The sequence below is a fragment of the Leopardus geoffroyi genome, chromosome D3, assembly GCF_018350155.1.
Source record: "Leopardus geoffroyi isolate Oge1 chromosome D3, O.geoffroyi_Oge1_pat1.0, whole genome shotgun sequence".
Classification (NCBI taxonomy): domain Eukaryota; kingdom Metazoa; phylum Chordata; class Mammalia; order Carnivora; family Felidae; genus Leopardus; species Leopardus geoffroyi.
The window spans coordinates 500,590-514,894 of NC_059339.1; the positions used below are offsets into that span (position 1 = coordinate 500,590).

The 14,305-nt window shown below is 54.6% G+C and overlaps 1 protein-coding gene across 6 annotated transcripts in view; it reads left to right on the plus strand.

The window, feature by feature from the left end:
• The window catches only part of GOLGA3 (golgin A3), a 45,481-nt gene that overhangs the window by 8,086 nt on the left and 23,090 nt on the right, over nucleotides 1-14,305 (plus strand). For 4 of the 6 annotated variants that reach the window (XM_045459625.1, XM_045459626.1, XM_045459627.1 and 1 more), the window contains exons 3-8: nucleotides 1,170-1,448; nucleotides 3,990-4,102; nucleotides 8,703-9,361; nucleotides 9,746-9,857; nucleotides 11,492-11,798; nucleotides 13,646-13,848. In XM_045459625.1, the coding sequence (XP_045315581.1) occupies nucleotides 1,170-1,448; nucleotides 3,990-4,102; nucleotides 8,703-9,361; nucleotides 9,746-9,857; nucleotides 11,492-11,798; nucleotides 13,646-13,848 (1,673 nt within the window). The remainder of the gene's footprint in view (nucleotides 1-1,169; nucleotides 1,449-3,989; nucleotides 4,103-8,702; nucleotides 9,362-9,745; nucleotides 9,858-11,491; nucleotides 11,799-13,645; nucleotides 13,849-14,305) is intronic. The other 2 variants (XM_045459629.1, XM_045459630.1) reach the window with 1 other exon arrangement.

Sequence of the window (14,305 nt, forward strand, 5' to 3'; positions counted from 1 at the left end):
GTACATCGTGGGATCCAAGCGATGTGGATCCCCATAGGGGGCTGAGGCCTTGCTGTACTTAGGTACCTGTGGAACCACACCCAGAGACCCCTGGATCCTCCTTCCCTCCCTCCAGGCGCCATCTTGGTTCTTGACTGCCGACTGGCTCCCCCACCAGGGTGAGGGGACAAGGAAGGTAAAAATCATTTAATTGTAAGAAGTCTTTTTTCTTTTTTTTCCTTTTGACAAGGAAATAGATTTTAGTTAGTGTATGACAAATCCACATGTAATGATGTTAGCGGTGAAACTGAGCTTGCTGTGTGCGTGTATGGTCATCACTGGTTAAACTTGGGTGTTTATCTAACACCTGTTGATCAAACAGCACAGCCTCTTTGTCCTCAGATTCCGACTCTGTGCTCAGCTTTGCCATAAGTGTTCTGATCAGTTAATCTACGTCTTTACCTTAGGTTTCTCGTTTTGGAGGATGCACTTATGCTTTGAAATGACTTTGGAATTATTCCTTTGTAAACGTGAGGCGTGACTAATCAGCCCTGTGTCACCAGCGTCTGTTAGAAACATTATCAGCTGTGTTTTCAGCATTTATTTTCCTTTGCTGTTTTTTAAAAGCAGACTTCCATAAGATTTCTCATTGGTCTTGTTTAAAAAATTTTTTTTCAAGTTTATTTATTTGGAGAGAGAGCGAGAGAGAGAGAGAGAGAACGAGTGGGTAGGGGAGGGGCAGAGAAAGAGGGGGAGACACAGAATCCGAAGCAGCCTCCAGGCTCCGAGCTGTCAGCACAGAGCCCGACACGGGGCTCAAACCCACAAACCGTGAGATCGTAACCTGAGCCAAAGTCGGATGGTTAACCGACTGAGCCACCCAGGCGTCCCTCATTGTTTAAATGAGAAGGAAGATTACTACTTAAATTCCACAAGCACTGGGCGGAGGGTGAGGGTGGTCCACGGATGAGGGTGTCTGGCCCTGGCAGGCGAGCAGCTGTCCGAGCCCCACACCCACGTGAGGAGAGCCCGGCCTGCTCTGCCGCCAGAGTGAACAGTCTCCTAGGACATTGGAGATGGCTGGTGCTCGCACGTCTAGAGTCTCTCCTGTCCTGTCTCCTCCGCATGTCTGAAGTGCAGCCGCCTCTCGTGGTTGACGCTGTGATGGCTCAGCACACTCTCTCTTGCAGGTGCCAGTGTCGAGGCCCATAGAGCTGCAGATGGAGGGCGAGGCCTGGACGGACCTGGCGAGGGGGACGCCTGTCAGAACGGGCCGACGCCACTCTTCCCAGACCCTGCATCGCCTCTTGGTCCCGCCACGAGCCCACTGGGTCCCGAGGCCTCTGCAGGTGTGGCTGATTTCCATGACAACCTAAGGAAGTCTCAGGGGACTGGTGCTGAGGGCAGTGTTAGAAAAGAAGCTTTGCAGTCCCTCAGACTCAGTCTTCCTATGCAAGAAACACAACTGTGTAAGCATCCGTTCCCGCCGGCTCCTCCCTGCCCTCCCCTTCCTCCTGCGGCGCCCCCGTCGCTCCCCACCCTGCAGACACGCTCGCTGCTCGTCCCTCTGTCTTCACCGGTCTGTCGCTGTGGTGGGTTGTGCGTGTGGCGTGCAGCCCCATTTTGGAGAGAAGCGGCGTTCCCTGGTGGTCACGCTGAGGGTGCGGCTCAGGGTCTGGGCTCGAGGGACTGTGAGCAGGCAGTGGGGAGTTAAACTTCAAAATCTTTCTTCTGTGAATCATGTTAATGAGCGCTTACCCCTGGGGACCCAGGGGCAAACAGGTCACAAACTGGCAGACTGTGAACCCTAGAAACGTCCAGGCCTCTTTCCAACACGTTTTTCCTCCACAGACGTACATAATTTTACATAAAGGGATCATACCACACACGCTGTTTTTCCTCTCCTTCCCCTTCAGTACTTCGGTCCCTCCCCTCCAAGTAAGCCATATTCTCACATGACCCTTCACGGGCCTCTAAACAGCCAGGTTTCGGGTGTTTTCGGTCATCGTTTTATACAAAGGGAGTCAATTGTAGCATCCTGTGTTTTCCGTAGTGCTATGTGGAGGTCGCCCCAGGTTGTCTGACGCAACTCCATGTTCTTGCTTTTGAGGCTGGTCGGGGCCCCGTGCGTGGCCGGGTGGGTCTCCACTTCTGTTCGTCGGCCGGAACCCCCGGCGCTGGCGAGAGCGCCCTGGCACCCGTGGGCACGGTGTCACCGCTTTAGTTTCTGTAGGCTCTGTCCCAGGAGCGCAATTCCTGGTCAGAGGTGGGGGCATCTTTACCTCCGTCATGCGGAGGCCTGTGGCCGCTGACGACCGTGAGATGACGTGGCCCCCCCCTGCACGTGTCACTCTTGCCACCGGCTGGGCGGCTGTGCCCGGAGGCACTGTGCTCCTTATGCTTCCCTGATCACTCGGGCACTCTTCACCTGCTGGCCATTCGGTCGTTTCTCTGAGTTGTCTGCTGATTTGTTTGGCCCCTTTTTCTTTTGGATTGTTTGCCCTTTTCTCCACAGGCGTTATTCTGTTAGGGCTGCAGCGTCTTTGTAAAAATTCTGTACATTTAGGGCAGGCGCCTGGCTGACTCAGTCTGCAAAGTGTGCAACTCTTGATCTTGGGATTGTGAGTTCCAGCCCCACGTTGGGCATAGAGCTTACTTAAAATACAATCAATTTGAACTGTCAACACTGAAGTCCAGAGACGCCATTTAAAGTGTGGATTCTTGACCGTAGGGATTCGTGAGCCCTAATGCCAGGTGCCCGCTTGGTGAGTGTGTACCCGACCCTCAGTCTGCTGACTTGGGGGCTCCCTGCTTGAGGCCATAGACACCTAGGGTTTTCCCACATGGACCCCTGGGCCTTGTGAAAACTACTAGATCTTTTCGGTGATAAGCACACACGTTAGTGGTACCTCGGTGAGTTCCTAGCGATGTTCTTGGCCTGTGCTCAGGTCTGAGGGATTATGTAAGACAACGGCTGCTGATCTCCTCAGAATCCGCATCTGAAGATGATGCGGTCTATAAAGTGGTTAAATTGTGACATTTTCCTGCTCTCATCAGCGCAGCAGCCGACCCTGCCTGTGCGCGTGGCAGCGTGCTGTGTACACGTCTACACGTCTGCTGTGTGTGAAAGAACCCTGGGGCCATCGTGCCTTTTGCTTGCTATTCAGCCCTTTTATTACCCAAAATAAAAGATTGGGGTTTTGAGATATTTTAAAATCTGTTGTTGGCCCCAAAAGTTGTCATTTCCCCTTCTGTCCTCGAGCATGGCCCCTGCCCTGGAGCCGCCTCTGTCAGGAAACTGAGGTAACCAGCCCCAGGCCTCGTGGGGACACCTGCGTGGCCTTCACTTTCAGGTGAGTCCCGAACGCGTCCCTGTGACAGTGCTTTTCCCTAGTGAGTAACCTCTGAGTACTGCTTGTACGAGAACCTTCTGATTTTGCAAAACTGTACTGTAACATGACTCGCTGTAGGGATTTAGACAAGCTGTGGGTCAGATTGTGTCCCTAGATGTAGCCGTGTGAAGAAGGCATGTCTGGTGACCGTGGCCACATGCCAGGGTGGCTCATGTCCCCCATCCCCGGGCCCCGCTCCATCGGCACTGCTCTCTGTGTGAAGTCACAAGCGTGGTTGGAGCCAAGTGGGAGCTGAGGGTCCCTGAACCTCAGAACATCGGCTCTGGCACCGACTTCAGATTTACTTACTTTGTTACTACAAGTCCACGGGTGACCTGTGTCCATTTTCCCAGCTGGACGCCTCTAGGGAACTGTGAGCACAGACCCTGTGCTCGACCGGTGAGTCTTTGACCCGGCACATCTGGTCTGTGGTCGGTGTCCGAAGCTCACAATTGTCTCCATCTGGAAATAGCTCTTTCAAACTGGACGGCTGTGTGTTGTTTGGAGCTAAATCATATTTAATTGGTAGTTGAATGGGAACAGCCAAGCCACTGTTCTGGTTTGTCCTCTGTGCCCTCATGCGTCACGAGTCACTAAGTGGTCATTCCTCCACGGCAGGTTCAACAGAGGCTTCCCTGCCCCTGGAGAAGGAGGAGCAGGTCCGACTTCAGGCTCGGAGACGGCTCGAAGAACAGCTCAAACAGTACAGGGTGAAGCGCCAGCAGGAAAGAGTGAGTCTCCTTGTGTGTGTGTCTGTGTGTGTGTGTGTGTGTGTGTGTGTGTGTGAGAGAGAGAGAGAGAGAGAGAGAGAGAGAGAGAGCATGAGCGGGGGAGGAGCAGAGGGAGACAGAGAATCCTAAGCAGGCTCTGTGCCCAGCACAGAGCCCGACGCGGGGCTCTATCCCACGACCCTGGGATCATGACCTGAGCTTAAATCCAGAGTCGGATGCCCAACTGAGCCACCCAGGCGCCCCAAGTCTTCCCATCTTGAACAAGCTCATGGAAAACTTCATGTGTGAAAAACAGTAATTAGATGTAGTTTCTAGGATCTGTCATTTATTTCTCTGTGCTGGGATGGCCTTCTGTGCTTCTCTGGAAAGATCATTTCTGTCTGCAGTTCCCACCCTTTGGGGAGACTGTGGCTCCTGCCGCCTATGGCCCTTCCTCCCTTGGAACAAGCATATTTTATTCCTATATCTGCCATTTGAAAAGCAGAGACCGCAAGTACTCAAGTATAATTATTCTTTCTACTTGAGCAGCCAGTCCTAGGTTTCAGCTGTGTATTTGATGAGTGACGTAGTTTCTGCCGACCATTGGTGTTAGAATACGTGCTGTGTCATGCGTGTTCGATAAGTACATCGTATGGTACACTAAGGTCGGTTTATTCACACGTAAGACTTGTTGGCGTGCTAATGAAAGCAGTCTTTTTAGTCCTATCAAGTGACTCCAGGCAGGTGGGTTTGCATGTTCATTTCATACTTTGTCCAACTTTTCTGTGGACTTGAGAGTTTCAAATGAAAGGAATTCAAAATTAAAATGAAACTAACTTTTGTAAATGCTTTAGGTGGATGGTTTAGTGGTGACACATCCCCCTCAGGCTGTTTTCCCCTGAGGGAACTGTGACCTTGTGGGTGTCACTGCTCCAGAGCCAACGTGAATGGGTTAGAGGAGCTGGCACCAGACTCTTTTGCCTGGTCAGGGGCTTGCAGAGGTCCGTCCACGCGGCCCACCACAAGTTAGCGGTAAGAGTGGTTAATAATCACTACATGCCCGGCACTGTGTACTGTTCCCTCCAGAAGAGGAGCCTGAGGCTTGGCTAGTAAGGAGCCGGTCAGGGGTCACTCAGTGGTGAAGAGGAGAGTCTGGGTGTAGACCAGACAACATCTGTGGGCCAGGGCCCGTCCACACTCTGCCTCCCGGGCCCGTCTACACTCTCCCTCCCAGGACCCCTCCACACTGTCTCCCTGGGCTTGTCTGCACTCTCTCTCCTGGGACCCAGCCACACTCTCCCTCCTGGGCCCATCCACACTCTCCCTCCTAGGACCCATCCACACTGTCTCCCAGAGCCCATCCACACTCCCCTTCTCAAGGTCCTGTCCACACTCTGTCTTCTAGAGGCCTGTGTGGTTTCATGCAACATTAGGTGATTAATATGTCAGGAGTTCAGTGTAGGATTCTAAATGTGAAATTTAGCATCACTAAAATTACTTAAAAAATTACATAATATACACATAACACAGGTGGTTTAAAAGTTTTTTTGGTTTTTTTTTTTTGAGACACACACGCGCGCGCGCACACACACACACACACACACACACACACACACACGTCAAGGGGGAGGGGCAGAGAGGGAGAGAGAGACTCCCAAGCAGGCTCCAGGCTCTGAGCTGTCAGCACAGAGCCCAACAAGCGGTTTGAGCCACAAACTGTGAGATCATGACCTGAGCTGAAACCACGGATCAGATGGCTGAACCGGCTGAGCCACCCAGGTGCCTCATAACTGGTGGTTTAAATGGAAGGACACTTTTGGGGGCTTCTGGCTGGCTCAGTCAGAAGAGCGTGTGATTCTTGATCTCAGGGTCATGAGTTTGAGTCCCATGTTGGGTGTAGAGATTACTTAAATAAATAATAACTTTACATGGAAGGATACTTTCTTAGCCCTCAGTAACATACCCACTCTCAAAGTGATGGAAACAGGCATTGTCTGTCACATGTTGGTCTGACCAAGTTATGATCCCTGCTTGCTCAGAAGCGAGGAAGGCAGGGTGGCTGCAAGATGCTGGGACAGGGCCAGCTGGGGCAGAATGCAGCCTGGGGAGGCGCGGTCCGGTGTGAGGACAGGAGTCTCAGTCAGTCCCCACGGCCTGGCGCCGCACGGCTGTCACCGAAGCTTGGAGCTGAATGTCTGGCTGCATTGGGGTCCGTGGCTGCCTGTGTGAGTGCAGAGGCCCGTGTGCGCGGCATGTGACATGCTCACGACCAGTCAGCACCACCTGTCTGCGTATCCATGACTGCAGGAGAGGTGTTTTGAGGTTGGTTCAGACTGGGAGAATCTGCCAGACCTCATCATGGGTTATGGGGGTAGGTCCATGTGAAGCGGCCTAGGATCATCTCAGTAGCTGCTGAAAAGGTGTTTGTGAAAAGTCAAAATACGCAAAACAAGTGAACAAAAACTACTGAAGGAGAAACAGAAGGGTATTTCTTTAGGAATATTTCGTTTACGTGAGGAACGTAGTTCAGACGTCATCCTCACATGGCGTAGATGATGAGAAGTTTTCCATGCTGCCTTCCTCCGTGTCCTGAGTGCAGAGTGGGGACCGCCTCACCCTATGCAGTAGTCTACCCGCATTTCCTTAACCAACCTCATGGTCAGCATTCCGGTTGTTGCTACATTTTTGAAATTGCAAACAATGCCGCAGTGAACGTTTTGCGTCTTGGTATATTCTTGTGGGCAAATCGTTGACTTTCACATTATTGGGAAGAGGCTTTATGTATTTGTTAGTTGGATATTCAGTGTGCTCTGGATAGGCTGGACTGGTTTATACCCCCGTCAGCAGGGATGAGACTGCGAGTGTTGGCCATCCTTGGCAACGTTAAAACAACAAACACTGAGTTTTTGTCCTCCGACAGGTGAAAACAACAGTACCTCCTGTCGGGGAGCACCTTTTACGTGTTAGTTGTTTGCGTGTCTGTGTCAGTCTTTGTTCATTTTTCTTTTTTTTTTTAAGTTTATTTATTTTTGAGAGAGTGAGAAAGCATGGGTGGGGGAGGGGTAGAGAGAGAGAGGCGTGCGAGAGAATCCCAAGCAGGCTCCACATTGCCGGCACAGAGCCCGACACGGGCTCGAGCCCATGAGCTGTGAGGTTAAGACCTGAGCTGAGGTTGTTTTGCTTAACCGACTGAGCCGCCGGGTGCCCCGTCTTTTTGTAGCTATTCTGGGTCACTGGTTGGTATTCTTCTCGGCACATCCCAGGGTCATTTTGAGATGGTTCCCTTTCTCCTCCTTGACCCCCTGCCCTGTTGGGATAGCACTGACTTTGTGGAGCAAACCTAGGATTGGCTATGTCTCTAAGAGAAAGTCATTTTGAAATCGCATCAAGGAACACTATCTTCTGTCATCCTTTGTCTCATTTAAAGCCGTTAGGGAGGGGCGCCTGGGTGGCGCAGTCGGTTAGGCGTCCGACTTCAGCCAGGTCACGATCTCGCGGTCCGTGAGTTCGAGCCCCGCGTCGGGCTCTGGGCTGATGGCTCAGAGCCTGGAGCCTGTTTCCGATTCTGTGTCTCCCTCTCTCTCTGCCCCTCCCCCGTTCATGCTCTGTCTCTCTCTGTCCCAAAAATAAATAAACGTTGGAAAAAAAAATTTTTTTTTAAATAAAAAAAAAATTAAAAAAAATAAAATAAAAAAATAAAGCCGTTAGGGAAGTTCTAGCTGATGTAATAATGTAAGAGAAAGAAATAAGAGATATAAATATTGAAAAAGAGGAGAAATGTTATTTGCAGGTATTGATAATGCCTTGGAAAACTCTAGAGAATCAAGTGAAAAAAATTATAATATATTAAAATATTATAAAATAAGGGCACCTGGGTGGCTCAGTCGGTTGAGCATCTGACTTCGGCTCAGGTCATGATCTCACAGTTGGTGAGTTCGAGCCCCGTGTCGGGATCTGTGCTGACAGCGTGAAGCCCCCTTCGGATCCTCTGTCCCCCCCATCTCTCTCTCTGCCTCTCCCCTGCTTGTGTGTGCGTGCTTTCTCTCTCTCTCTCTCTCTCTCTCTCTCCCCCTCTCCCCCCCCCCCAAAATAAAATAAACCTTAAAATGTATTTTAAATTATTAAAATAATGAGGGTTCAGAAAATCGTCAGTTTAAAATACAAGTATAAAAAATCAATAGTTAGCCTAATATGGCTAGTTATAAAATTAGTGGGAAAAGAGAATGTTTACGGCAACAGCATGATAAAATATCTAAGACTTAATTCAAATGGCAGTGGTTTGGAATCTCAAGCAGTCCGGCGCAAGCAGGTGTGCCTGACCGGAAGCACGGCTCCTTAGCCCCTGAGTGATCGTACATCTCAGGTGGCTGTGACCCAGCAGGGCCGCTTTGGATCTGGATGTGGTTGAGCCTGTCGAGAAGAGTGCGTGCGCAGGGCTGACGGGACAGCTTTGTAAGGCCCTGACTGCCGGATACATGGGGATGCTGCGCGGTCCTGGTCATGCGGGGCATGTGCCCGGGGCTGGCGCAGGGAGGGTGGCCGGTGCGGCCTTTCGGGCCGCGAGGTTTGAACGCTGCTGTCACTCGTAGACGTGATTTCTGTACTTTGGTTTCCTCCCCAGTGCAGTCAGCCTGCGGCCAGAGCACGACTGTCCAGCACGCTCGACCCAGAGCTCATGCTGAACCCGGAGGCCCTGCCCCGTGCCAGCCCGGTGGCTCTGACAAAGGAGTACTCCTTCCTGCGCACCAGTGTCCCCCGAGGGCCGAAGGTGGGCAGCCTGGGGCTCCTGGCGCATCCCAAGGGGAAAAGAAGTTCCAAACCAAGCAAAATCCGGTCGCTGGCCGATTACAAAACTGAAGACTCCAGTGCCGGGAGCTGTGGTGGGAACGCTCCGGCCGCAGACGCTGCCGGGGGCGCCCTGAAGCAGAGCCGGAGCAGCGTGACATCAGTAGTGTCCGAGGTCAGCCCGTGTCCTGAGGCCGAGGACCACCTGGAGAACGCGTCCCTGACGGGCGACAACACGTCCGAGGCTGACGGGAACGAGAGCGACAGTTCCTCCCTCAGCAGCGTGTCTACCCGTGGGACGCGCGGGCTTCTGGTGGACCCCGTGGGCACTCGCGACGCTTCCTACGTGGTCAACGGCCAGGAGATCGCCGCCGCTGCCCTGGGCCAGTTCCCCTCCATCACGGATGTCCTCCAGGCTGCGGCAGCCGAGCACCAGGACCAGGGACGGGAGGTCAATGGGGAGACGCGCAGCCGGACAGACAGCATCTGCAGCAGGTGGGTGCTCCCTCCACCACCAGAGCCGACCGGCGGCGCTGGGTTTCTCCTCGTCACGTCCTGAGCGTGTAACGCTTCTGTATACACAGCTCTGTCGTTCTGTAAGACGTGGGAGCAGGTCAGGAACCGCGTCCAGTGTTAAGGGATGCTGTTTCCAGTATTTACGTAGACTTGTGTCTAAAGCTGCACGGATACTTCCCTGGGCTGACCAGCTCCCCGGAGGGTTTCTTGGGAGCGTTTGTAAGAGCGTTAGTGGTCCACTGAAACCTTCTAACTGTATTTATAACGTGGCGGGGACTGACTGGAGCGGCGGTGTGGGGAGCCCAGAGACTCTGGACGCATGAGGAGAGCTGGCGCCTGATGCTCTGTGCCTTTGTCCCCCAGCGTGTCCCTGGAAAGCTCCGCTGCGGAGACCCACGACGCAGTGCTGCAGGCCCTGAAAGACAAGATGAGACTCGAGGGTCAGCTGGAAGCGTTGTCTTTAGAGGCCAGTCAGGTAACGGACGCTGGAGGCCGGCAAGGCGCCACGGCTTCGGGGCGCGTGTGCGCGGCCTGCGGGCTGTGTGCTCAGTCCTCTGTGTCCTCACCCTTTGTCCGCCTGCGTGGCTCGGTGTCTCCCTGTATGTCGGTCCTGACTCTGGGATGCGGGCCTGACGGTCCCGTTGGCGGGTCTCACCGTAAAAGACACTGGTAAAAGTGTCATCTTTGCCCCTTGAACACTTTCTGCTGCGGGTTCTGCCTTTTCTGATGGGAGCTTTGCTGTATCTGTTCAGTCTACTCCTGCAAACCATTTCTGCCCCTTAATTTTCAGTTTTCCTTGGCAAGTGGGGTAAATCTGTTGAGCTGAATTCAGCTGTGTCCATTTGGTGTGGGGAGCAGGGGACACACGGGCACAGAGGCAGTGTCGCGGCAGCATGGGTGTCCTTCAGGAGCGCGTCCCAGCACAGGGTGTGGGGCAGCGGCTCGTGGCGGGAATAGCTTCCTCTCGAGCCTGGTGTGGTTTGTTGAATGACGTGGTCCAGGGACGCAGACCGACCCCTCTGTGCACGTAAATCTGGTGGTGGTTGCTGTGATTTCAAGGTGATTTGTGGTGGCAGATGGCTGTCACGGTCCCTGTAGAACCTCATCCAGCGCATTTCTGCTTCATTTGCACCTCCGGCCCACGAGTGATGTAGGAACCTTTGCTTGTGTTTATTTTACTTTACCTTCTTTTCCTCCTAGGATACTGACTTGCTCTTGAGTTGTGTGGATTCTGGCGGGTGTGATCCTTTCTGGCCTCCCTGTTAAAATCCAAGTTGTTATTATTGCAAAATCTCATTGTGTTTGCTCACCTAACTGGATTTTTGGGGTGTTTGTCGTCCCGTTTGCTGAATTTGATGTTCGTCCTCCACATGTTGGTTTTCCCCTCAGGCGTGTTGATGTGCATCTGTCTGCCCGTCTTTGCATTTTGGGATTCCCGTCCACACGCCTCACAGATGGATTTTTGGGTGGGCGGGAGATGCTGATGGCAGACAGGGCACGTGCCTTCCCGCCGTCTCTCGGACGTTCTCTGCTGCCCGGAGGCCTCTGCTCGTGGAGGCCCCACCTCCCACTCACTCCCCCTTGGTCCTACCGACCGTGTCCCTGCGGTGCCGCCACCCAGCGCCGTGCCGGGCCTCGGGCTGCCCCATGCCCAGCGGCTCCGGCTGGAGCCCCTCAGAGCCCCTCGTGCGCAGTAGCAGGGGGCCTTTCCCGGGAGGCACGGTCCCAGATCTGAATCTGACGGCACCTGTTGTGGGGCTCCCTCAGCACGCCTGGTGTTCTTTCCTGGGGTGTGTGCGTGTGCGCAGTGCTGCACTCGTTTCTTTTTTGAACAAATGTGTTTTCCAACGTCCTCACGGGTGAGCGGGTGCTCGCACAGCTCGGGTGCTGCTACGCAGAGCGTGAGCGGCTCTGGTCACCCCTCCTGCCCCTCGGGCCTGTGTGGAGGACCTGCCTCCTCCCGGGAGAGCGGTTGGTGCGAGAGCAGCTGCGAGCCCAGGAGACACAGTGCTTCCCTCTGAGTCTCCTCGGCTCCTCTCGGTGGCGCTCTTAACGCACGGGTGGCAGTGACTCGTCTGAGAGTCGCTTTCCGGTTGGGGGTCTGTCCAGGCACTTAAAGAGAAGGCGGAGCTCCAGGCGCAGCTGGCCGCCCTGAGCACGAGGCTGCAGGCGCAGGTGGAGCAGAGCCACAGCAGCCAGCAGAAGCAGGACTCGCTCAGTTCGGAGGTGGACACCTTGAAGCAGTCTTGCTGGGACCTGGAGCGAGCAATGACCGACCTGCAGAACATGCTGGAAGCCAAGAACGCCAGCCTGGCGTCGTCCAACAGCGACCTGCAGCTGGCCGAGGAGCAGTACCAGCGACTCGTGGCCAAGGTGGAAGAGATGCAGAGGAGCATCCTCAGCAAGGACAACACAGGTGAGCGCGGCAGGTGGGGGGCGGGGTGGACTTAGGTCTTGGAAACGAACTCCAGACCCTTGCTAGTTGGTAGTAACGTTACTACCTTGCTCTGCCTTCAAAGCCTGTCGTGCGGGGGCTGGCGCTGCTCGCTTTTTCCTCAGAATGGCAGGTTGGGCTTAAAAGATCGAAAACCGCCACTGTTGATGAGTAAACCTTTGTATTTCCTACTTTAAGTGCAGCTTTTGGCGGTGGTGGATCCCTGTGGGAGTCCCCTCTGGAGGGAGAGACAAGTGGGACGCTGGTGTCGGAGGGACGTGGCGGCAGGCTGTGCACAGAGAACCTGTTGCAGCCCTGTCCTCGCGCCGTCTTCTCATCCTGGGGCGTGTGCTGCACACCCCGCTGGGCGCCCAGCACCGCCCGCGTGCTCGCGGCACCTCCATGCTGGCTGACGGGAGGAGGAGGGGCAGGGCAGGGGGCAGCGGAGAGCCGCGGTTGGCCCAGACCGCACAGCCTCTGGTGCGGGCCAGGCAGACGGGGTTCCTCTCGCAGAACAGAGGGGTGGCTTGGGGGGCTGCTCTGGAGGGCCACAAGGCCGTGAGACAGGGCTTCAGATGTGATGACAGAAGACAAAGAGTGACAGACTGCTGTGACAGAGACTTTTCTGGCACCAGAAAGAAGAAACTGCTCGGCTGAGAAACACGCCGTAGACTGTTTTCAGTCTTCGGGCATTTCCCGATACGCAGTCCCTTAAGAAAATTATGAAATCCGGGAAGTTCTGAGCACCAAGGTAATTGTTAAGTCTGGGTTGCGAGGCCTGATGACCAAAGCCCGTCGGGCGGCAGCACTGACCGCACTCACGCAGGGCCGCAGTGCGGTGTGGACGCCCTCGTGGAGCTGACGGCGTGTCTCCTGTGGTTCTCGCTGGGGTCGCCTTTCTGAGGTGCCGGCAGTCTGAACTCTGAAACACATCAGGCCCCAAGAATTTCAGACAAGAGGTCGTGGATCCTCTTAAACTGAGATGGTTTTTTGTTGGTTTTTTAATTTTTGGGAACTGTCTTTAGAATGGTAGGTGTTTTTCTTAATATTTGGCCACTTTGGTTTGCACTGTGATTTAGGTCATCTGTGACTTCCTGCCCCCTTTCCTCCCACTCTGCCCTCATCAGTGGCAAGAGTTGACCACGTCGGTGAACCAGGTTTTGGTGCAATTTGCACGATACCAGGTGCCGCCCGGGCGCCCACAGTGGCTTTGCGAGCACGCAGTTGGCCCTCGGTACCCACAGGTCTGTAGTTATGCGTTCACGGGCACACTCAGATTTGTCGGTAACCCTGAAGCAGGACAGTCCCTCGCAGGCAGGTGCAGCGCGGAGCACGGCTGGTGCCGCTTGACATTCACGCTTCCCGCTGAGGGGATGAGGCAGTGCTCTGCTCTCCTGTGTGAGCGGGTGCCCTTGTCCGGTCTAGTGTCAGAGCCTCTGCGTCTTTGTGCTTTGTAGGGAGGTTTTGTATTTAAAGTGAAGTCCGAGCACTATCTCGTGCTCTTAAGTGTGAGACGTCTGTGACGTGTCTCACAGAGGAAGTTCCGTGTGTCCGGTGAGCTTCCTTCGGGCATGAATTACGGTGCTGTTGGCTGTGAGTTCAGTGTTGATGGGCCGAAAGTACAGATTAAGTAAAATGCCTTTGTACACAAGCTCACGAGACGAGGTTGTATGTTGATCCGTTCACTCCTGTATTTCTCCGGGAGCCACGGTGCAGCACCCACAACAGCAGTGTGACCTCTGCAGAGACACCGAGTCTGCGGGGGGCGTCGGTGCGGAGCTGCGGGCTCCTGAGGAGCGGGTGCCCTGAGCTGCTGTGCTTGCCTTCAGTGCATGACCTGCGGCGGCAGATGACGGGCCTGCAGAGCCAGCTACAGCAGGTGCAGCTGGAGCGGACCACGCTGAGCAGCAAGCTGAAGGCGTCCCAGGCCGAGATCGCGTCTCTGCAGCACGTGCGGCAGTGGTACCAGCAGCAGCTCGCCCTGGCGCAGGAGGCCCGCGTCCGACTGCAGGGCGAGATGGCCCACATCCAGGTACGGCCCCGGACGTGTCTCGTGTGGGACCCTGGCCTTCTCCCTAAATTAAGTCCTTCTGTTTTCAGGTCTCACGGTTGCCTTTAGGGAAAGTCTGCTTGCCGCTCATTTAGCTTCTTCTCCAGCCTGCGGAGCAGCCGCTGTCCATGACCTTCTGACGCAAGGGGTCTTACAGCTTCTGCTGCATCACTTTTCCTTCTGTGACGAGCCCCCCCCGGGGGGCGCCTGTCGTGGTTTGAACCCAGCTCTCAGACCCACGTCTGCCCGGGTCTGGGGACTCTGGCACCAGCTCTGGGCCCTGGTCGCTGCCCTCCTGGGACGTGGTTTCTGACACACAAGGGGCACAGTGTGCATTCCCTTCCTGGTCGGAGCTGGTCTCTGCTCCAGCTCCTTGACCACCAGGTCTTTGCAGCGTGAGCTCTCCCACTGCCCTCCATTTTGTTGGGGTGCAGGCGTG